General features: G+C 42.5%; 1 protein-coding gene and 1 long non-coding RNA gene across 2 annotated transcripts in view; one reads left to right on the forward strand and one right to left on the reverse strand.

Annotated features, from left to right (window-relative positions):
- Positions 1–5,382, reverse strand: part of prima1 (proline rich membrane anchor 1) — a 72,380-nt gene extending 66,998 nt beyond the window's left edge. Inside the window, exon 1 of the mRNA XM_023974524.2 lies at positions 4,438–5,382. Coding sequence (XP_023830292.1) covers positions 4,438–4,530 — 93 coding nt within the window. The 5' untranslated portion in view covers positions 4,531–5,382. The remainder of the gene's footprint in view (positions 1–4,437) is intronic.
- Positions 1–23,644, forward strand: part of LOC139023248 (uncharacterized) — a 288,962-nt gene that overhangs the window by 67,186 nt on the left and 198,132 nt on the right. The gene's annotated exons all lie outside the window — the stretch shown is intronic.

Raw genomic sequence — 23,644 nt, forward strand, 5'->3', positions numbered from 1 at the left:
CAATCTGATAGAGCTTGAGAGGATCTGCAGAGACGAATATGAGAAAMTCCCCAAATACAGGTGTGCCAAGCTTGTAGCGTCATACCAAAGAATACTTGAGGCTGTAATTGTTGCCAAAGGTGCTTCAACAAAGTACTGAGTAAATGGTCTGAATACTTACGTTAATGTTATATTTAGTTTTTTGCTCAAATTTCTTGAAACTTGTTTTTGCTTTGTCATTATGGGGTATTGTGTGTAGATTGATGAGGGAAAAAAACAATTTAAATTTTTTTAGAATAAGGTTGTATCGTAACAAAATGTGGAAAAAGTTAAGGGGTCTCAATACTTTCCTAATGCACTGTACTTTCGCTTTGTGGACGTAATGGGAATGGGGCTTCTCCCGCCACTCAATGCGGGCCCGAGCCTTGGCGTTGACAAGATTAATGCAACAAACGACAAGGATTCTACGTGCGTGGCTGCATGGGCCGCACTCGCGCTGGAGGAGTCTGCTCTCCGACMGGCTGGACGCCCTAATGGATGGTAGAGTTGCACGGTACACCAAAACTCCAGTACTTTTTCAGATACTAGAACATGAAAAAACGGTTTGGTACTGGAATTGTTGTTACTTTCGGTACTTCTGTCAAATGTGTCACACGTCGTCTACTGATTGAGAGAAGATCAGATCTGTCTGTCAGCGCAGCATTGCTTGCTTTAGCCTGCCATGAGGAACCACTGAACTCACTTGGAGTCTGGGCTGCATCACCATTTATGTCATGCTGCACAGAAGTTAACACACTTGAATAATCTTCAAGATCATCTTTGCTCAAGCCTGGAATGTGTGTGAATGACCTCATGGGTCTTAAAGAGAAGGCGCGCACTTATATAAAATAAGAGATTGCTTCTTCTATGCAAATGATGTTGCTCAGAACAATAAAATAAGTCCCAAATGAAAGGTAAACAGATTGTTTTGCATCTTTCGACTCATGAAATCAGCCAAAACAAGCTCAAGAACTCAATGCATGCAAACACTCCTATTCAATACGCATTCACCTGTATTGTGAATAGGCCTAGGCTACATCTTGATTTRCCCAGTTTATCAATAGAGATTTACCCTTCAAATAAATTATAACCATTATGTTGTTACGTAGTTAGGTTTGTTAAAAAAAAAGGTATTGTATGATTGTATAATTGATTCATTAATGCATGCATAAAAATAATTAAATGTAATGATATTGAACTGAAAAGGTCTGTCTGGATCAAGTGCCATTCTGTGACTTTGGCTATTACGCCTTCTCTTTTTGCCGTGGTATCGTTTTCATATCATTTAGGTATCAGGTATCGTGATGGTATTGATTATCGTGCTGCTAAACCTRGTATCGGTATCGAAGTCCAAATTCTGGTATAGTGTGAGCTGCGTGGGAGAACTGTGCTACCAGCTACTGTTTGTGTGTCTGTGACTTTTTATGTCAGTGTGACAATGAAACCGAAGGAGACCTTGGGGATGCATCTCCCACACGACCATGGGCCCTCAGTGTGCATGCAGAATAAAATAATGGACATGGGGTTCTGCTGTGACTTCTACAACGCTGTCACAGAGAGGTTCACCCTGAAGGACAGACAAATGGACTACGGTACAGTAGGCTAAATGCATTTTCCTTAACAATTCGCGGGTTAGACTACTGTTGAATGAACATTAGAAAAGACAACATCCCTTTGATACATTTGATTTATCAAGCTAGAATTTAATTTTGCTTAGAATTTCTAATTTTTTATTTTAAACTGTATTTTTCAGTCATTTCAATTGTTGATATGGAAATTTCGTTATAACCTTTTACTATGTGTGTGGGTGTAATAATATTTCACATAATAATATTATTGTGTGTGTGTGCATTGCGCGTGTCGCGTGTGTGTGTGTGTGTGTGTGTGTGTGTGTGTGTGTGTGTGTGTGTGTGTGTGTGTGTGTGTGTGTGTGTGTGTGTGTGTGTGTGTGTGTGTGTGTGTGTGTGTGTGTGTGTGCAAGAATGCAATGGAAGATTTATAAATCCATTGTGAAAGGCTATGGAGTTTGCATTGCTAACTATTCGGGTGAAATGCGTCCATATATTGGTCTTTTAGGGCCACATATTGGTTGTAACTGTGGATGCTACATCGGTCTATGGCTGAGCTGAGTTGAGCAGTGTGTCATTTTGTTGGAAGATATGAAATATTCCACAATCTGTGGCTACGTTGCTATTTACATTTGGTGATTTACATTTTTTTATATTTCAGTTATTAGCCCATGTCACTCTGGTGAGGCTATCTGTTGTATGGTGAACTTGGGCTTCACCAGGGTTTATTTGTGAGTAAATCTGGYTTTGATAATAGCCAGTGCCTATCCAGCCACCGACCACACCGCACGTCACTGTCGTACATCAACCAAAAATGTATGCACTGGCATTGGATAAAAGCACCTGCTAAATAGCATTCTCTATATTATTACATTATATTATAACCATAGTTGCTGGAACTGCACCATTTGAAAATAAACAGAACAGTATGGTTTGCGTCGTCATGATAGTATGAAAAGGGTATAAGATACCAAAGGCTCCATCCAGTATCTGAGACAGACGGTACTATGTGAAAAGACCCTACGTCAGACTCTGATGGCGTTTCATTAGTATCCATAGGGCCCACTGTAGGAGATCCCATCCTCAGTGCCAGGCAGCCATGTGGCCAGCTTTCCACCACAGATGAGACTCCCACCTGAACCCCAAGGCCTCAGACTCTCTGTTACACACTCATGCACACATTCTCAATCCCTCACACACACATCTGCACACAGATATGCCCGGCAACCACCCAAATACTTAGTCCCTCACACACATGCATGCATGCACAACATACACTCCATCACAGTTCACACACATGCATGCACACAGGAACACATACACACACACACACTCTCGCTCTTCACACACTAATGATCGAGAACACACTCTCGCTCTTCACACACTAATGATCGAGAGAAGAGATTCCCACCCACCACCCACTGAGGAGAGAAGAAAAAGGCTAAGGGCTTGTCTAAGAGAATGCCCACCCCCACTCCCTCCCTCCCTCCCCCACCCCCCAGAGGTGAACCCTGACACTGCCTCCCCCAGCAGTGAGCCTGGTGGGCAGCCCCGTGGAACGGGAGAGGAGAGCGGAGCGCTGGAGAGCTCAGGGGCTCTGGAGTAGAGATCTAGTGCATGGTGGGTAGCAAAGCTCTTTGCCTGGGACACTTGAAGCTGAAGCTCCCTCCTGCACCCACGCCTCTGAGTGAGCGCCTAGCATTAGCCACGCGCCCAGTTGGATGCGGCGTCTAAACGCATTAGCTCTCTCGCCACTGATCCAAATTAAAATACAATCGCCCGCACCCCTTCCCCCGCATTGTGCTTGTCATAACTGTGCACAGGAGCTAGGTATTCTACCAACGTGACCATTCTACCGGGTATCAAACTTGGATTGTCCTCGTAAATTATCCTTTGTTAGCACGCTGAGTTTATGCCTAGGCATTAGATCAGAGGCTAACAGGTCTCAAAGAATGTTACCTGTCACATAGTTTAGGAACACAGGATGCTGCTGAGGGGAGGACAGCTCATAATAATGTGAATGGCATGGCATCAAATACATGGAAACCATGTGTTTGGTGTATTTGATACCATCCTGCCTACTCTTCTTCAGTCATTACCACGAGCCTATCCTCCCCAATTAAGGTGCCACCAACCTCCTGTGTTCAGGAACCACCTCTGTTACACATCCTACATAGCATGATAACAGGGAACTTGTAACAATGGTATAGTGTGTATGTGTGTCTGAGAGAGAGAGAGAGAGAGAGAGAGAGAGAGAGAGAGAGAGAGAGAGAGAGAGAGAGAGAGAGAGAGAGAGAGAGAGAGAGAGAGAGAGAGAGAGCACGAGAGAGAGGCAATTAAATAATAATTAACACATGGCTCAATGGCCAATTCGGTCAAGTATACATAAGCATATTTTGTCTTGTCCAGCAACCCCTCTCTACAGTGCCTATACTCTCTCACCCACTCCCTCTCTCACAAACACCAAGCACAGGCACTAACTCAAGAATGCATGCACCCTCACTTACACATGTTATGCATACACATTTCCAATTTACTCAGTGAGACAGTGGAGTTGCATCATCAATCAACTGACATGAATTACTTCCAGATTATCAACTCCAAAAATTGGTGCCATGATAAGTGGCAGTCAACTGTAAAGCGACTATACTTTAACCACTGATGCAGAGTATCTTGTCAGTACAATGTACCCACTCATTTCATGGTGCATGAACCGATAACTTGGCAATTTACCATAATTATTCCCATTACACAAACCCCCTTCCCAACATCACATAGACAAAGCTTAGTGGTATAAGAGTGGTGCGTAAACTAGTGTGGTGTGCTACAATAGAAAACGTAATTAACCCACCTGGAAAAAAAGTAAAAACGACGTTAGAAAGCAGTGACCAAAAACAAAATGCGAAAAACCTAAAATGAGCGGCAATTTCTCTCGGACAAGCATTCCTCCTTCGCTCTCACAGCCCTCGTGTAAAGGAAACAAGCATGAGACGCATAACACTCGTCTATTTTCAAGAACTTAATCCAGTGTCGACTCGACAACGAAATCTCTATTGGACGTTTCCAAAAAGTGATTCTGCCACATTCTTGTCCGGTTTTCTGGCATGAGAGAGCTTGAACAACCATCCGTCCTGCATCCACAAACCTAGTTAATTTAATTAGGCCTACTAGAAAGTTGGAATCACTGCGCAAATGTGCAGCGCTTTTTGGTTGGTATCCACAGCTGAAAAGTCCAAAGTTCTCCAATATAAAATCAGCGGGCCGTGATGTTTTAGGTGGTAGTCGCAGTTTTGGAGTCATCCCTGTCCTTGCATGTAACTCGAATGACGGCCAGGGATGAGCCACGAAAGTTAGACATGCTGAGAATAAGCGCACACCGCCTATCCCTATAATTTATAATTCCGTGTACATGCCTACTGAATGAGCTACGCGGCTCTTGGTAATATGTCTTGGTTTATTGAGGCACAAATTGCGGAGGCATCTTCAGAAGCCTGAGAGTGAACATTGCCTGTACACATAGGCTACACTTGGGTAAAAGCGCATTAGGAAAAATACGTGCAACATTGGTCACGCGCGAAATTCGGTGGTGAAAAAAGCAACAATTCTGCCTATAACGGCTCTAATGCATTATCATCAAATCAATGCACATTCACTCTCTGCAAAGTGTCACTGAACATGTTAAGAAATAACTGTGTAGAGAAGAGCGACGGTGCGCGAGTATCAATATCAACTCCGCCTGTAATGATGGGCATCTACAATTGCTTGGGTAAGTCACAGCGTAATTTCAGTCAGCAAACACACACACACACATTCAGCGATTTGAGCGAAACAGACAGAGATGTTAAATGAAGAAGATACTGTAAGACCGCGTTGGGGGAGTGAGGGAGCGCTGTGTGTGTGTGTGTGTGTGTGTGTGTGAGAGAGAGAGAGAGAGAGAGAGAGAGAGAGGCGGAGAGAGAGAGACATTTCTCATGTCTCTATATAGGGTTATCTTGGTTTTCTGCAGTTAGTGTGAGAGGTGCATGCTCCTTACATTTGCTCTTGTTTGGAATATTTATTTCGATGCATATAGTGTGTCAAGATAATGTCAATGTATATTTGGTGCATCCTAGGAGCAGGCACAATTCATTTGAATAATACTTCTGGATTCAATTCATTATGAAACTCCTGTGTGCATTACCATGTCTTGTATAGTTCTGTAAATACATAACTTGATAAGAGCAGAGAAGAAAAAAATAATCACCTCCACACCCTCCCATTACTAACAAGGCATACTGACTGTCAACTGAGGTTTATTTATGTGTATTGTTAATACCTGGTAATGCATGTGTAGTGGAATTGCTAAGAAGGGGAGAGGAAAATGCACCACCCCCAAGTTCATGCAAGACAGAACTGTTKTATTTATTTTTATTTAAGCTTTATTTAACTAGGCAACCTTTATTTAACTTCTGTAACTACTAACTAGCACTAGGCCTATCAGTTGAATTTCCTTCCTAGACAAGTGTTTGCTTTTGTAACAAGGTTGGTTATGTTTCCACTTGTCAGTGCAGAAATATTTATTCAATATTTATGTATTTATATTGGTTGGTTCAAGTCATGACATGCAAGCGATAGGTCATGCTCTGAAATAATACATTTCCTGATAGATAGATAGATAGATAGATAGATAGATAGATAGATAGATAGATAGATAGATAGATAGATAGATAGATAGATAGATAGATAGATAGATAGATTAGATAGATAGATAGATAGATAGATAGATAGATATAGATATTGGCGGCTTCCTGGGATGTGCTTTTGTATGTTATTGCTGTAAGAGCGAGTTAGCCAGCATGCTCTAATAGTATGTTATTGCTGTAAGAGCGAGTTAGCTAGCATGTTCTAATTGTACTGGCCGCATTAGCTCCATGCTAATTCACAGTTATTTCCATGCTAACAGAGGAATCTACAGCCATCATTATACTGTTGTCCTGCACATCTAATGTGCTTCCTTGTGTCTGTCGTCAGGTACTTACATTTATTTTATACTATTTTTGTCATTGTTTTGATGTTTGATTACAAAATACCCAGTCTGATATTGACATGCAAGTGACGAATCACGAATCTACAGCCATCAACGTACTGTTGTCCGGCACATTCTATGTGGTTCCTTCTATCGTCAGAATAAACACCAATCAACTGGGATCGCAGTTGTTTCAGTTCTTTATTTAAAAACACAACGCAAGAGTGTTACGAAGTACGATCACATCTGCTACACTGGTCCGAGACCCGTGTTCTTGTCTTTGTGGGATATCTGTTACACTTTGATGTGTTTAAAACCCTACAATAAAACACAGATAGTGTGGTTACTACATGATATGGCCCTACAACTCACGTTACACACACTTCACTTACTGGCTTGCTCCACTTGTAGGAACATCTAACTTATAAAAAACAAGTTAGTCCAGGACAAGGTGTAGCCAACGAGTACCCTTGATGAGACTCTCACACTCAGAGAAGTTCATCATTCATATTGATGGTGGTAATAACAAACAATTCTGATAGTATTTACAATTTGTTACATCAATGTATACTTTCAGAATGAGTGGCCCAGCATTTGAATTGAAAGTGTCCATACTATATCTTGTAGTGGTGTTAGTCTATAGGGCTTCTAGTGTCTCATTAGTGTAGTATAAGCTGTTGCCAGGAGAGGCGCTGTGGCTTTTCATCACTCTAAGGTGGCGCATGTTCCCCGCCGTCCTCGTATGCCACAGTTAATCTCCTGGAGCTGCCACAGCTGCAGGCCTGCAGCCATGAGCTAATTAAAGTATACACTTGCCAGCCCAAAGTATACACTTGCACACTCACTTGCACACTCTCCAAAGTATACACTTGCACACTCTTTAGAAACGGTGGATATTCCCTTCAGCCAATGCTTACACCAATCTTATGCTTTAAAACCCTCCGTATACACCACACCATTTTTTTAAACAATGAGCCTTATCCCACTCTAGTAGCAAAGTTGAGGTGAAGGGTCACTCACCGTCATTAGCCAATGGCGCCATGACGTAACGTTATGTTAGATCAGTGCTCAAAAGGAATACACGAGAAAAACAAGTGSTCCATAAGTTACGATATCGGCTAACGATAAAAGTGCCAGCCATTTTTTTCTCCCTCTCAAATGGAATATTCATGGACTTAGTTAGCCACTGAGATTTATCATAAGAAGGAGACCTCCCCCCACACATATTGCTGCCAAGGCACAGCGGCAGCGAGCTAGTGTAGACAGCTGAAGTTTTACTGCACCGGGCAGGGCTGCAACCTGTTCCCCCTTTTATTTGAATTAGTCAGAGGCGCCCTTCAATGTGATTATCCCAGACGAGGTCTCTCCATTAGATAGCAGTGGCGGTAAATCCTCTCAAGAAGACATATTATATAAATGCATTGGCCTTGTTCTATGGACCGAGCAGTGGAAGCTGCCTACACACACACCCAAAAGAAAAACATCTTGGGAATTGGTTGTTTCTGCGATCATTAAGGGATGGATTTACAACGGCTCCATGAGAAATTCACTTGTACCGGCTGCTCTGCTGGACAGAGTTGTCGAGACTATAGCCCCAAGCTTAGACTCAGACTGAAGCAGTGGGGCCAAATCATTTAGCACTATTCCCAAACTTGCCAAGGCTGGTCTAAGTGAGAAAGTAATTTTTGTTGTTGTTGGTTTCTGCTCTCTTCAAATGTAAAGCATCAAAGACACWGGACAACCTGCTTTGCTTTGCTTGGACCCTCCCCCCGGTGGAAGAATAAAGAGGAAGCTGCTGACCTTCATCAAGGCGAATGAGGGCCTGCCATTAGTGATAGGCAAGAGGCCGAGTCAATGCCATTTCATTAGGGGAGGCATGAGGGGACTCCGGGGGAGATTAAAAGCTGGCAGTCGAGGAGGGAGACAGAGAGGAGATGGGCAGCTTGGCGCTGCTCAAACGCTGCCAGGAACCCAAGACAAGCTTGGGTCTGCATCGAGGGCCCTTTTTTCTCAAGCCCTTCCTCCCACATTCCCTCCCTCTAGTCTGGGGTGCTGACCCAGCTGAAAGAGTGGCATAATCTGATTGTACATTGAAACTGCAATATCTAACTTTTTGGGCAAGCTGACCAAATTCACATAGAATTTGTCATTCTCATTGAAAGCAAGTTCAAGAAGCGGTAGATCTGTTCTATGTACACTATTTATAAGCTTCCCGTTTATAAGTTTTGTTATTTGCATCTTTCATTAACGGTTTTGTACACCAGCTTCAAACAGCTGAAAATATCATATTTTTGGTTATGGAAAATATAGTTCACAGTAGTTTAGATGGTACAATGATTCTCTACACAATGACTGCTTGTTTTGTCACATAAACTGAAATTAGGCAAAAATTTTAGCAACCAGGAAATGGCAGAGCGATTTTTGCATATTGCACCTTTAAGGTAGATTTGACTGATAGTTCATTCAATTGAGTAGAGACCATTAGGCCATGGCTCAATTACGATCGGCGTCTCTTTTCCTCTCATTCCTTCCTCCACCTCTCTCTCTCTCTCTCTCTCTCTCTCTCTCTCTCTCTCTCTCTCTCTCTCTCTCTCTCTCAATTCAATTCAATTCAATTCAAGGGGCTTTATTGGCATGGGAAACATGTGTTAACATTGCCAAAGCAAGTGAGGTAGATATTATACAAAAGTGAAATAAACAATACAAATTAACAGTAAACATTACACATACAGAAGTTTCAAAACAATAAAGACATTACAAATGTTATATTATATATATACAGTGTTGTAACAATGTACAAATGGATAAAGCACACAAGTTAAAATAAATAAGCATAAATATGGGTTGTATTTACAATGGTGTTTGTTCTCTCTCTCTCTCTCTCTCTCTCTCTCTCTCTCTCTCTCTCTCTCTCACTCTCTCTCTCACTCTCACTCTCTCTCTCTCTCTCTCTCCTGCTTGTCAATGTTGATACTTTATCTCTCTCTCTCTCCTTAAAATGTCCCTTGACATCCCTTGGAAAGTACGAGTCAAGTTTTCTCCGAAACCGATGATGGCGCAGAGGGTGACTCTAGCTGATACAGATGACGATGGGGAGAACTGTATGGCACCAATTAAGTATATGCGTGCCACGGCATTGGCGCCATCCTTATAGCTATAAAGCTGTCGGACAGACCTTTTAAATGTCTCCTCAGGTCTGTTTTATGAGAGAGAAGTCCAAATGAAATCATTGCCGTAACTCCTGTGATGACTGCCCTGAGACCATAACCATCAACCATGTTTACAGACAGTAAATAACTCATTTTAATGACACTGATAATGCCAAAATGATGAGGTGAGAGAGAAGTGGATTTAAGGCGATTAAATATTTTCACCGTCTCAATTGCTCCCCAGTGACATCATTAGCTGTAAATGAGGTCTGGTCGACCAAGATGTCTTTTAATACACTATGGAGAAGTGGTTTGTCTTGTCGTTATAATAACGTTAGGAAGTATTTTCACATGACAACCTTCAGTCTGACCTCTCTTTCACTGGACACTACTGTGGATATTACTGTGAGCTGACTCGTTATCTGCTGTGACTACATTACAGGAGAAGTGTCAATAGAGTAGTGTTGTCCAGATGTACTACCTGCCCACACTTGGCTGAGCACGCCTGTTTTTTAAGACTTGTCACAGGAAACTGAAATTGGACAGATCTGACCGGCGCTATCAAGCTCTGCAGACTGCCTTTTGTTTTGATCAATATATGATATATACAATGCATTCGGAAAGTGTTCAGACAACTTCCTTTTTCCAAATGTTGTTATGTTACAGCCTTATTCTAAAATGGATCATTTGTATTTATTTTTTAATCTACACACAATACCCCATAATGACAAAGTAAAAACAGGTTTTTCAAAAACAGAAATAACTTATTTACATAAGTATTCAGACCCTTTGCTATGAGACTCGAAATTGAGCTCAGGTGCATCCTGTTTCCATTGATCATCCTTGAGATGTTTCTACAACTTGATTGGAGTCCACCTGTTTGATTGGACATGATTTGGAAAGGCACACACTTGTCTATATAAGGTCCCATAGTTGACAGTGCATGTCAGAGCAAAAACTTAGCCATGATGTCGAAGGAATTGTTTGTAGAGCTCAGAGACAGGATTGTGTCGAGGCACAGATCTGGGGAAGGGTACCTAAAGGACTCTCAGACCATGAGAAACAAGATTCTCTGGTCTCATTAAACCAAGATTAAACTCTTTGGCCCGAATGCCAAGCGTCACGTCTGAAGGAAACCTGGCACCATCCCTACGGTGAAGCATGGTGGTGGCAGCATCATGCTGTGGGGATGTTTTTCAGCGGCAGGGACTGGGAGACTAGTCAGGATCGAGGGAAAGATGAACAGAGCCAAGTACAGAGAAGTCCTTGATGAAAACCTGCTCCAGAGCGCTCAAGACCTCAGACTGGGCCGAAGGTTCACCTTCCAACAGGACAACGTGTCATACCCAAGAAAACTCGAGGCTGTGATCGCTGCCAAAGGTGCTTCAACAAAGTACTGAGTGAAGGGTCTGAATAATAAATATTATATTTCAGTTTATTTTGAATAAATTAGTAAAACAATTTAAAAACCTGTTTTCGCATTGTCATTATGGGGTATTGTGTGTATTTAGATGAGGAAAATAAGCAATTGAATCCATTATAGAATATGGCTGTAAAGTAACAAAATGTGGAAAAAGCCAAGGGGTCTGAATAGTTTCCAAATGCACTGTATGGTACTGTGTGGATCAGTTGGTACGATAGAGCATGGTGCTTGTAACGCCAGGGTTGTGGGTTCGATACCCACGGGCGACCAGTATGAAAAAGTATGAAAATGTATTTATTCACTACTGTAASYCGCTTTGGATAAGAGCGTTTGCTAAATKACTAAAATGTCAATGTAATCAATACTCCCACTCCGTGTCCACCTCGGCTACGGGTTGCCTCTCCTAGCAGCTGGCCGTGTCTGTAATGGAAGTATGGGCAGCTCAGGCCTTAAATGGCAATCTGATCGCTGCTCTGTGAAAAGTAGGCTGCTGGAGGAAAGAGTGCCATTTTAGGTGCTACTGAACTGCATTATAAAAAAATAACGCACCTTTTCTGTCATAAATTGTCTCGCCAAACCAAACATTTGCGCATTATTTTGTCTTTGAAGAGCGTTTTTCTCTTCGACTCAAGCTTGTCCTGATGTGGAAGACAGAAAATGAAGGAAAGAAAGAAGCACCATGTTGATGCACACTAAGCTGGAATGCTGAGGAGAAATGACTTTTGTTATCACCTACACTCATACAATTGGTTTGACCACCCATGCAAGACTATTGCCAAGTCTTTAGTTTTCTCTTTCTTTTCCGAATGAAATGTAATTAAAACTTGTCCGGTGCAAACTGGGAAGACTAGAAGAGAGCTTAATTTAGTCTGAGGACAAAGCAAGCATTTATCTATCAAACTCATCTTAAAAGGAGCAGCCAGACGTCGTGTGTAATTCTGAAGTGCAGTTAACTGGGAAACCAATTGTTAGAGACCGACGGTTCAATTTATGTTATTTATTACTTCAGGGTGCTGTCATAGGAGCCGGAGTGGAATCTGCTCCAGCATAATCGTTCCACGGTTGATAAGATTACACGTGCCTTTGGCAGTGCTACTCTCCACAGAAATGTTTTGCTTTTGCTCTCTGAGAAGAAGTAGAGAGGGGAGTTGGCATTCAGTGGCTGCTGGGCTGTCTGAGCCCCTCCTGCCCCCACCTTGGTCGGAATCGATTGCCCGAATGAGGCCGTAAATCACAGAGCTGTTGACCTGCCGACTCACTCTTAAGTCCACGACTTGACAAAAAGCGTGTGAGAGAAACGAGGACCTGTCACAACACCATCTATCACAAACACACCCTTTCCTCCGGACATTTTCTCACATCACAGCTCCTTCACTGTCCTCTGAGGGTTTGCACAGTTGACAGGGGCTCGCTGCCTCTACCCAGATAAGCTATGGGTCTCCGTGGGCCAAGACAGGCCGTTCCATCAGTGAATAATGGAGTGTGCAGCTAAGACTTACAGCTGTATTTTGGTATCCATTACTAGAGGTGAAATTAGCTGACAGTTTTATGTACAGTGCCTTCGGAAACTATTCAGACCTCTTGACATTTTGGTAGGTTACAGCCTTGTTCTAAAACGGATTATACAGATTGTTTTTCTCCTCATCAATCTACACACAATACCCCATAACGACAAAGCAAAAACAGGTTTTCGTAAATTTTTGCTTATTTATTCCAAATAAAAAACTGAAATATCACATTTAGTTTAGTTATTCAGACCCTTTACTCGGTACTTTGTTGAAGCACCTTTATCAGCGATTACAGCCTCGAGTCTTCTTGGGTATGACGCTACAAGCTTGGCACACCTGAATTTGGGGAGTTTCTCCCATTCTTCTCTGCAGATTCTCTCAAGCTCTCTCAGGTTGGATGGGGAGCATTGTTGCACAGCTATTTTCAGGTCTCTCCAGAGACGTTCGATCAGGTTCAAGTCCGGGCTCTGGCTGGGCCACTCAAGAACATTCAGAGACCTGTCCCGAAGCCACTTCTGCGTTGCCTTAGCTGTGCGCTTAAGGCCGTTGTCCTGTTGGAAGGTGATCCCTTGGCCCAGTCTGAGGTCTTGAGCTCTCTGGAGCAGGTTTTCATCAAGGATCTCTCTGGACTTTGCTCCGCTCAACTTTGCCTCAATCCTGACTAGTCTCCTAGTCGCTGCCGCTGAAAAACATTCGCACAGCATGATGCTGCCATTACCATGCTTCACCGTAGGGATGGTGCCAGGTTTCCTCCAGAAGTGACACTTGGCATTCAGGCCAAAGAGTTCTATCTTGGTTTCATCAGACCAAAGAATTTCGTTTCTCATGGTCTGAGAGTCTTTTGGGGCCTTTTGGCAAACTCCAAGCGGGCTGTCATGTGCCTTTTACTGAGGAATGGCTTCCATCTGGCCACTCTACCATAAAGGCCTGATTGGTGGAGTGCTGCATAGGTGGTTGTCCTTCCAGAAGGTTCTCCCATCTCCACAGAGGAACTCTAGAGCTCTGTCGGGTTCTTGGTCACCTCCCTGACCAAGGCCCTTCTCCCCCGATTGCTCAGTTTGCCCGGGCGGCCAGCTCTAGGAGGTGTCTTGGTGTGTCCAAACTTCTTCCATTTAAGAATGATGGAAGCCACTGTGTTCTTGGGGACCTTCAATGCTGCAGAAATGTTTTGGTACCCTTCCCCAGATCTGTGCCTCGACACAATACTGTATTGGAGCTCTACGGACAATCCTCCTCATGGCTTGGTTTTTGTTCTGACATGCACTGTCAACTGTGGGACCTTATATAGTCAGGTGTGTGCCTTTCCAAATCATGTCCAATCAATTGAATTTACCACAGGTGGACTCCAATCAAGTTGTAGAAACATCTCAAGGATGATCAATGGAAACAGTGGATGGATGCACCTGAGCTAATTTTCTAGTCTCATATTAAAGGGTCTRAATACTAATGTAAATACGGTATTTCTGTTTTATATTTTCAATAGATTTGCAAACATTTCTAAAAAACTGTTTTCTCTTCGTCATTGTGGGGTATTGTGTGTAGATTGCTGAGGATTATTATTTTTATTTTTAATACATTTTATAATAAGCTGTAAGATAACAAAATGTGGAAAAAGTCAAGGTGTCTGAATACTTTCCGAAGGCACTGTATCTCACTTAGTTTGCTCTCATAGTGGACGGGCGTCAATGGGAGTTATATACTTATATAAAAACACATGAAGGTAGTAGTAGATTAAGTGTTATTCAAGGAAACAATATACATGACTATAAAACCATACGTATGTCTCTTCTGTAGGTCAGTGTGGTCCTCTGTAACTCAGTTGGTAGACCATGGCTCTGACAACACCAGGATAGTAGGTTCAATTCCCAGCACCACCCATACATAAAAAATGGAATGCACGCATGACTGTTAGTCTCTTTGGATAAAGTGTCTGCTAAATGGCATATATAATTACAGTTGACGTCGGAAGTTTACATACACCTTAGCCAAATACATTTAAACTCAGTTTTTCACAATTACTGACATTTAATCCTAGTAAAAAATCCCTATCTCAGGATCACCACTTTATTTTAAGAATGTGATATGTCAGAATAATAGTAGAGAGAATGATTTAATTCAGCTTTTATTTCTTTCATCACATTCCCAGTRGGTCAGAAGTTTACATACACTCAATTAGTATTTGGTAGCATTGCCTTTAAATTGTTTAACTTGGGTCAAACGTTTTGGGTAGCCTTCCACACGCTTCCCATAATAAATTGGGTGAATTTTGGCCCATTCCTCCTGACAGAGCTGGTGTAACTGAGTCAGGTTGTAGGCCTCCTTGCTCACACACGCTTTTTCAGTTATGCCCACAAATGTTCTATAGGATTGAGGTCAGGGCTTTGTGATGGCCACTCCAATACCTTGACTTTGTTGTCCTTAAACCATTTTGCCACAACTTTGGAAGTATGCTTGGGGACATTGACCATTTGGAAGACCCACTTGCGACCAAGCTTTAACTTCCTGACTGATGTCTTGAGATGTTGCTTCAATATATCCACATAATTTTCATCCTCATGATGCCATCTAATTTGTGAAGTGCACCAGTCCCTCCTGCAGCAAAGCACCCCCACAACATGATGCTGCCACCCTCGTGCTTCACGGTTGGGATGGTGTTCTTCGGCATGCAAGCCTCCCCCTTTTTCCTCCAAAAATAACGGTGGTCATTATGGCCAAACAGTTCTATATTTGTTTCATATCAGACCAGAGGACATTTCTCCAAAAAGTACGATCTTTGTCCCCATGTGCAGTTGCAAACCGTAGTCTGTCTTTTTTATGGCGTTTTTTGAGCAGTGGCTTCTTCCTTGCTGAGCGGCTTTTCAGGTTATGTCGATATAGGACTCGTTTTACTGTGGCTATAGATACTTTTGTACCTGTTTCCTCCAGCATCTTCACAAGGTCCTTTGCTGTTCTTCTGTGATTGATTTGCACTTTTCGCACCAAAGTACGTTAATCTCTAGAAGACAGAACGCTTCTCCTTCCTGAGCGGTATGATGGCTGCGTGGTCCCATGATGTATATACTTGCATACTATTGTTTGTACTTATGAACGTGGTACCTTCAGGCATTTGGAAATTGCTCCCAAGGATGAACCAGACTTGTGGAGGTCTACAATTTTTTTCTGAGGTCTTGGCTGATTTCTTTTGATTTTCCCATAATGTCAAGCAAAGAGGCGCTGAGTTTGAAGGTAGGCCTTGAAATACATCCACAGGTACACCTCCAATTGACTCAAGCCATGACATCATTTTCTGGAAWTTTCCAAGCTCTTTATAGGCACAGTCAACTTACTGTATGTAAACTTTTGACCCACTGGAATTGTGATACAGTGAATTATAAGTTAAATATTTTGTCTGTAAACAATTGTTGGAAATATTACTTGTGTCATGCACAAAGTAGATCGACTTGCCAAAACTATAGTCTGTTAACAAGAAATCGAGTGGTTGAAAAACAAGTTTTAATGACTCCATCCTAAGTGTATGTAAACTTCCGACTTCAACTGTATATAAATCGTCATGGTGGGCTTTAACTAGACCAGCTTAGTTTTATGGACCAAACTGTGTCATGTCATTTGGTTTATTTTTACCCTTAGCTCCTCCTGAAATAATTTAAACAGGAGAGAAAGATAATAATATATTTTAATATATTAAAACTAGTAATATTATCTCCCCCTCGCCGCTTCATCATCTCTCTGAAGTCTGAATTCATTACTCACCCCAGAGAGGTACCTGAAGCCACTGAAGTGAGCTATTCTTTTTTAATCAAGCCTAGCCTCATTCCTCTCTCTTGCGCTGTGTAAAGCAAATGCAAGGATGCAAAGGGCCTGGAACATCAAAGTACCCCATCCAAATAGAATTAGGGGCCCTAGAAGTGAGACTGAGTGGCCGGAGTTTATGGGACAGTAACAGTGAACATATCTGCTGACTGGATGGCTCCTTCGGGCGAAGATGGAGCATAAAGACTGGCGCAGGGGGAGCCTGGCCTGGGACACAGTCGAGCTTCAGGGCATGTTAAAAAGGATACTTCTTCCAAATTACAAATTGTGACAGTGGCCAATGCATGAATTGCTGTCTTACCTTGTCCATAGACTGCTTATGTAGTGGACATCACGCTGCTTGCTTAGCGAGTACCGCTTCCTCCTGCTTCAACTCACACCAAGGCTCAAACCAGGACCTCTGCCTTGCTAGCATGTGATCACTCTCCCAAAGTGTCTTACCAGTCGCGCCACGTGAAAAGCTAGCTATTTGGGGGCGCAAGTGGGAACACTTCAGGCTGACACACATCCCCATGTGCTACATTCACCCACCAAACTTACTCCACAGCGACCCCAGCATTGTGCTGAGCGCAACTGCAGTCAAGGCACCATTTGTAACGGATGTAACGCTGCTTGCTAAGCGAGTACCGCTTCCTCCTGATTCAGCTCACACATCTCTTGTGTATATCCTGTGCAATGGCAACCTGCTCTTATACTGGCTTATGTACAGTTGTGGTTCTGCTTGTTGACTTTATTAAGCAATTACAGACTCCATTGAAGTGGGCCTATGCAGAGGATTTCTAAGCGCTAGGGTTGCCCTTCAAACTTCCTGTCTCATCCCTCCTATCAGGTTATTATGCTCCCCTATTTGAACACCGTGGCTAGGCCCTGGAGTGGGTTTATCTATTTATTTCAGCTCCAATGTCATATTTAAATTACATCTGGGCAGAAAATGGCTTGCAAGTGCTGCCACTAAAGCCCTCCATGGTCAAGTTGTGAACAAGAGACACAGATAATGGCTCTTTACTGACAATGGGGACCTGAGTGCTTTTAGAATTATTATGGGGGAGAAGGGTACCCTCAACACTTTCCAGGCACCACGTCTCAAATCGAAGTCCTTACATTAGTTTCTCACTCTCACACAGAGTGTAAATTATACTGGGACATTCGGGGGTCTTTATTTTTTACACGGGACTTCCTATTTGTGCCCCCCCCCTTCATAAAATGGGCCTAATAGTAAAGACATGTATTTTAACGGTAAACATGTATTACCTTTTAATGTGGCATGAACACAACCAAACAAATCACTTCAAAAAGCAGGCTACCTGCACACATTCATCCACTCCAAAATAGGCCTAATTCCAGCATCCAAACAGTGCACTGTGCACCGGCAATTTGGTGAAGAGAAAGACATTTGTTAAAAAACACCCAAAAGTGTAATGACATTCTGCGATTGTCATTAGGCCTAAATGAATTGATGAATCTTCCTGACAAATGGTAATTTTTTGTCAAAGGAAAAGTCGGTACACCTGAAACGGGGCTGATATACGGGACACAAATGCAGCTGTGTTGGTCCTGAGCTCATGAAACTTTGTTGCAAGTTCGCTACCGGGCTGAAACCAGTCTTAACAATTTTGCATGTTCCCTAGCAGGCTGAAACCAGTCTATACGATTTTGAAAGTTTGCTAGCGAAAGCTCAAGACAGACATAGTGCCTGTGCCCAAGAACACTAAGGTAACCTGCCTAAATAACTACCGACCCGTAGCACTCACTTCTGTAGCCATGAAGTGCTTTGAAAGGCTGATCATGGTTCACATCACCACCATTAACCCAGAAACCCTAGACCCACTCCAATATGCATACCGCCCCAACAGATCCACAGATGATGCAATCTATATTGCACTCCACACTGCCCTTTCCCACCTGGACAAACGGAACACCTATGTGAGAATGCTTTTCATTGAYTACAGCTCAGCGTTCAACACCATAGTGCCCTCAAAGCTCATCAATATGCTAAGGACCCTGGGACTAAACACCTCCCTCTGCAACTGGATCCTGGACTTCCTGACGGKCCGCCCCCAGGTGGTAAGGGTAGGTAACAACACATCCGCCATGGTGATCCTCAACACAGGGGCTCCTCAGGGGTGCGTGCTCAGTCTCCTCCTGTACTCCCTGTTCACTCATGACTGCACGGCCAGGCACGACTCCAACACCATCATTAAGTTTGCTGATGACACAACAGTGAGGAATCAGGAGGAAGCCTGATCACCAACAACGACGAGACAGCCTATAGGGAGGAGGTCAGAGACCTGACCATGTGGTGCCAGGACACAACCTCTCCCTCAACGTAATCAAGACAAAGGAGATGGTTGTGGACTACAGGAAAAAGAGGACTGAGCACGCCCCCATATTCATTGACGGTGCTGCAGTGGAGCAGGTTGAGAGCTTCAAGTTCATGGTGTCCACATCACCAACAAACTAACATGGTCCAAGCACACCAAGACAGTCATGAAGAGGGCACGACAAAAACCTATTCCCCCTCAGGAGACTGAAAAGATTTGGCATGGGTCCTCAGATCCTCAAAAGGTTCTACAGCTGCACCATCAAGAGCATTCTGACTGTTGCAATCCCTGCCTGGTATGGCAGCTGCTCGGCCTCCGACTGCAAGGCACTACAGAGGGTTGTGTGAACGGCCCAGTACATTACTGGGCCAAGCTTCCTGCCATCCAGGACCTCTATACCAGGCGGTGTCATGGGAAGGTCTAAAAATTCAAAGCTCCAGCCACCCTAGTCATAGACTGTTCTCTCTGCTACAGCGCGGCAAGCGGTACCAGAGCGCCAAGTCTAGGTCCAAAAGGCTTCTAAACAGCTTCTACCCCCAAGCCATAAGACTCCTGAACACCTAATCAAATGGCTACCCAGACTATTTGCATTTCCCCCCCCCCCTTTTACACCGCTGCTACGCTCTGTTGTTATCATCTATGCATAGTCACTTTAATAACTCTACCTGCATGTACATATTACCTCAACTAACCACGCACATTGATCCTGTATCGGTACCCCCCTGTATATAGTCTCGCTATTGTTATTTTACTGCTGCTCTTTAATTACATGTTACTTTTATTTCTTATTCTTRTCTGTGTTTTTTTAAACTACATTTTTGGTTAGGGGCTCGTAAGTAAGGATTTCACTGTAAGGTCTACACCTGTTGTATTCGGTGCATGTGACTAATAACATTTGATTTTATTTGATTTGAAAGAGGCAGACATGCGGAGTACAGAGATTAATGTGATTGAAAGAACCTGATCCAACTGTCACTGGTTTAAACCATGACAGAAAGACGGGGTATGTTCATTTAATTGGGAATAAGCTTTTATTTTCATATGTATCACTGTAGCAGTACAAAATCGCATTTTAAACAAATAGGAGAATGGTTAAATTAGAGACCCCCACTAAAGTTTGACTTTTGTTGCATTGAGAGGAGCTCATGTCTCATTCGGTGGGGGCTGAGCCCCTCCGGCCCCCCTGTAATTCGTACACTGCTTTCACATTTTCCGCACCAGTTCCAACAGGATACAACAAGGTGGAATAACAGAGAAATATGTGTCACATTTTTTGTCAATAAGACAACATATTGAACAGGAAAATAATTAACTTGGAAGCCCACCCAAAATATCCCTTGTAGCAGGCCTTTCAGGATAGCTTCTCTCGTGACAAGATTTTATTTTACCTTTATTTAACTAGGCAAGTCAGTTAATGACAAACTCTTATTTACAATGACATTCTAGGGACAGTGGGTTAACTGCCTTGTTCAGGGGCAGAACAACAGATTTTTACCTTGTCAGCTCAGGGATTCGATCTAGCAACCTTTCGGTTATTTGCCCAATGCTCTAACCACTAGGCTACCTGCCGCTCCTGATATGCCAATTACGATAAAATTTTCTCACACTAGAAAAACAAATTTGACTGGAATATCATACTTKACTAGCCGTTACTGACACTTAAAACGGATTTTAAAAAGTCCAGTCCCTGGAGAATGTTTATGTTGTGTGAGTCGCAGGCTTGCGAGTTGTCATAAATTCTTGGGACTTGGCATAAAAAAGTGGCACAGAGTTTTTTTTAAGTCAGTAGCTTAACCTGAATAAATCTATGTTCCTAACAAGGAATTGTGGGAAAGTATCACAATCACTAAGGCCTTTTCTCATTTGGCCAAAAGTCTGTCCTCCACCCTCTCTCCTCCTTAACCCAGAAACGGATAACTGGTTGAGTGATTGGAAGATGTCAGTTCATTAGTAGGTGAATGGAAGAGTGTCCTCTCCTCCTCAATAGCCACCTTTCATTGAGGATAGTCTTGTGTATTAGGCTTGGGTGGTATCCAGATTGTCATACCAACATACCTACCTTGTGCCATACCGGGATATTCGGTAATACCGGCACTGAACACACTCTTTTTAAACCCCACTGATGCTCTGTAATCCGAAGGTTAACAATGCTAGAAGTACATGTAAAATCCCATTGAGAATGCTAACCAAATGCTAACGAGTGCAATGTGAACATTTTGTACAGTTTCTGACCTAAACTATTCAAGTATACAAGTAACAAAAAAAATGCTACTCACAGTTTGCTCTTGATCCAGGAGGAGATTCTCTGCTGTTGCCAAGCAAATGCTTGATTTGGGAAGAAGTTAACCACTTAGCTAGATAGCTAACTAGCTACTAAATTAGCAAGCCAACTGTACAAAAGTACAACTGCAGAGCATTTAGCACATTTTAGACAGTTAACGTAATAATTATAAGATATCTAGCTGGCAAACATTTAGTTGTGAATTCCATACTGTAATTAGATCACCTGGCGCATACTGCACAACAGTGAGTGACTCTCATCATTGTGTGCTTGTAAACAAACACCACCTGACACACGGCTGGGGACTACGATAAGCTTCATAATAATGTAACAGGTGAAATAACCTAACGTATTGCACAAGTTGATTGCAGGTATTTACTTACAAAGTAGCTACATATATTCACATTTATTAAAAACACTTCAAAGACATAGTTTCAACGGTATTGATGGTATTGAAAAACTATCCCGTGGCTTTTTCCATATACCTCGGTATGTATATACGGTATACCGCCCAAGCCTAATGTGTATCCTACCTAAGTCCTTCATAAATAAGCCTGCTACACCCTCTTTGAATCAACTTTTATTTTCTAGGAGAAGAAAAGCATGCACACATTTAAAAACAATATGCTACTTACATTTTATCTATAAAATGTCTTGCACAACTAACTTAATTCGTTTTTATCACTTTACACATCCACCCATGTAAACATAATTTGCCTGATGACACGAGAGTGGAGAAGGAGAGTCTCATTTCACACAAACTTATTTTCTTCCTTGGACCCTCTCCTTGCTGCCTCTCCTCGTTTACCTTTGACCTTTTTCAAAAGGAGGCGATAGAGGACGGAAGAGAGAGGATGCAGGAGTTGATCAAATCCAACTGAGAAAAGACGATAATACTGTACGCTGTGAAAGTAACCAGGAAGTGACTACTCCCACAGCCTTGTAGTTTTTAACATTTATTTTTTCTTGAATGCCAAAAACTTAGAGCTATGGCCTTAAAGTGCAAAAACTTCATACATAACAAACATAATATGCACATATATTTATACTGACTCTACACACCCACTCACATGCAAGCTTCTGCTACTCTGCTTATCTTATATCCTGTTGCCTAGTCCCCCTACCCATATACATATCTACAGTTGAAGTCGGAAGTTTACATACACTTAGGTTGGAGTCATTAAAACTCGTTTTTCAAACATTCCACAAATTTCTTGTTAACAAACTATAGTTTTAGCAAGTCGGTTAGGACATCTACTTTGTGCATGACACAAGTCATTTTTCCAACAATTGTTTACAGACAGATTATTTCACTTATAATTCACTGTATTACAATTCCAGTGGGTCAGAAGTTTACATACAGCTTGGAAAATTCCAGAAAATTATGTCATGGCTTTAGAAGATTCTGATAGCTTATTTCAAGGCCTACCTTCAAACTCAGTGCCTCTTTGCTTGACATTATGGGAATATCAAAAGAAATCAGCCAAGACCTCAGAAAAAGAATTGTAGACCTCCACAAGTCTGGTTCATCCTTGGGAGCAATTTCCAAATGCCTGAAGGTACCACGTTCATCTGTACAAACAATAGTACGCAAGTATAAACACCATGGGACCACGCAGCCGTCATACCGCTCAGGAAGGAGACGCATTCTGTCTCCTAGAGATGAACGTACTTTGGTGCGAAAAGTGCAAATCAATCCCAGAAGAACAGCAAAGGACCTTGTGAAGATGCTGGAGGAAACAGGTACAAAAGTATCTATATCCACAGTAAAACGAGTCCTATATCGACATAACCTGAAAGGCCGCTCAGCAAGGAAGAAGCCACTGCTCTGCACATGGGGACAAAGATTGTACTTTTTGGAGAAATGTCCTCTGGTCTGATGAAACAAAAATAGAACTGTTTGGCCATAATGACCATTGTTATGTTTGCAGGAAAGGGGGGAGGCTTGCATGCCGAAGAACATCATCCCAACCGTGAAGCAGGGGGTGGCAGCATCATGTTGTGGGGGTGCTTTGCTGCAGGAGGGACTGGTGCACTTCACAAAATAAATGGCATCATGAGGCAGGGAAATTATTTGAATATATTGATGCAACGTCTCATGACATCAGTCAGGAAGTTAAAGCTTGGTCGCAAATGGGTCTTCCAAATGGACAATGACCCCAAGCATACTTCCAAAGTTGTGACAAAATGGCTTAAGGACAACAAAGTCAAGGTATTGGAGTGGCCATCACAAAGCCCTGACCTCAATCCCATAGAAAATGTATGGGTGTAACTGTAATTGTAATTACTTCGCCACCATGGCCTATTTATTGCCTTTACCTCCCTTATCTCACCTCATTTGCTCACACTGTATATATACTTGTTTTTCTACTGTATTATTGCCTGTATGTTTGTTTACTCCATGTGTAACTCTGTGTTGTTGTATGTGTCGAACTGCTTTGCTTTATCTTGGCCAGGTCGCAGTTGCAAATGAGAACTTGTTCTCAAGTTGCCGACCTGGTTAAATAAAGGTGAAATAAAAAAGAAAATAAATGTGTTTTAATTATTTCAGATTGTGCCTT

The sequence above is a fragment of the Salvelinus sp. IW2-2015 genome, linkage group LG28 (assembly GCF_002910315.2).
Source record: "Salvelinus sp. IW2-2015 linkage group LG28, ASM291031v2, whole genome shotgun sequence".
Lineage (NCBI taxonomy): Eukaryota > Metazoa > Chordata > Actinopteri > Salmoniformes > Salmonidae > Salvelinus > Salvelinus sp. IW2-2015.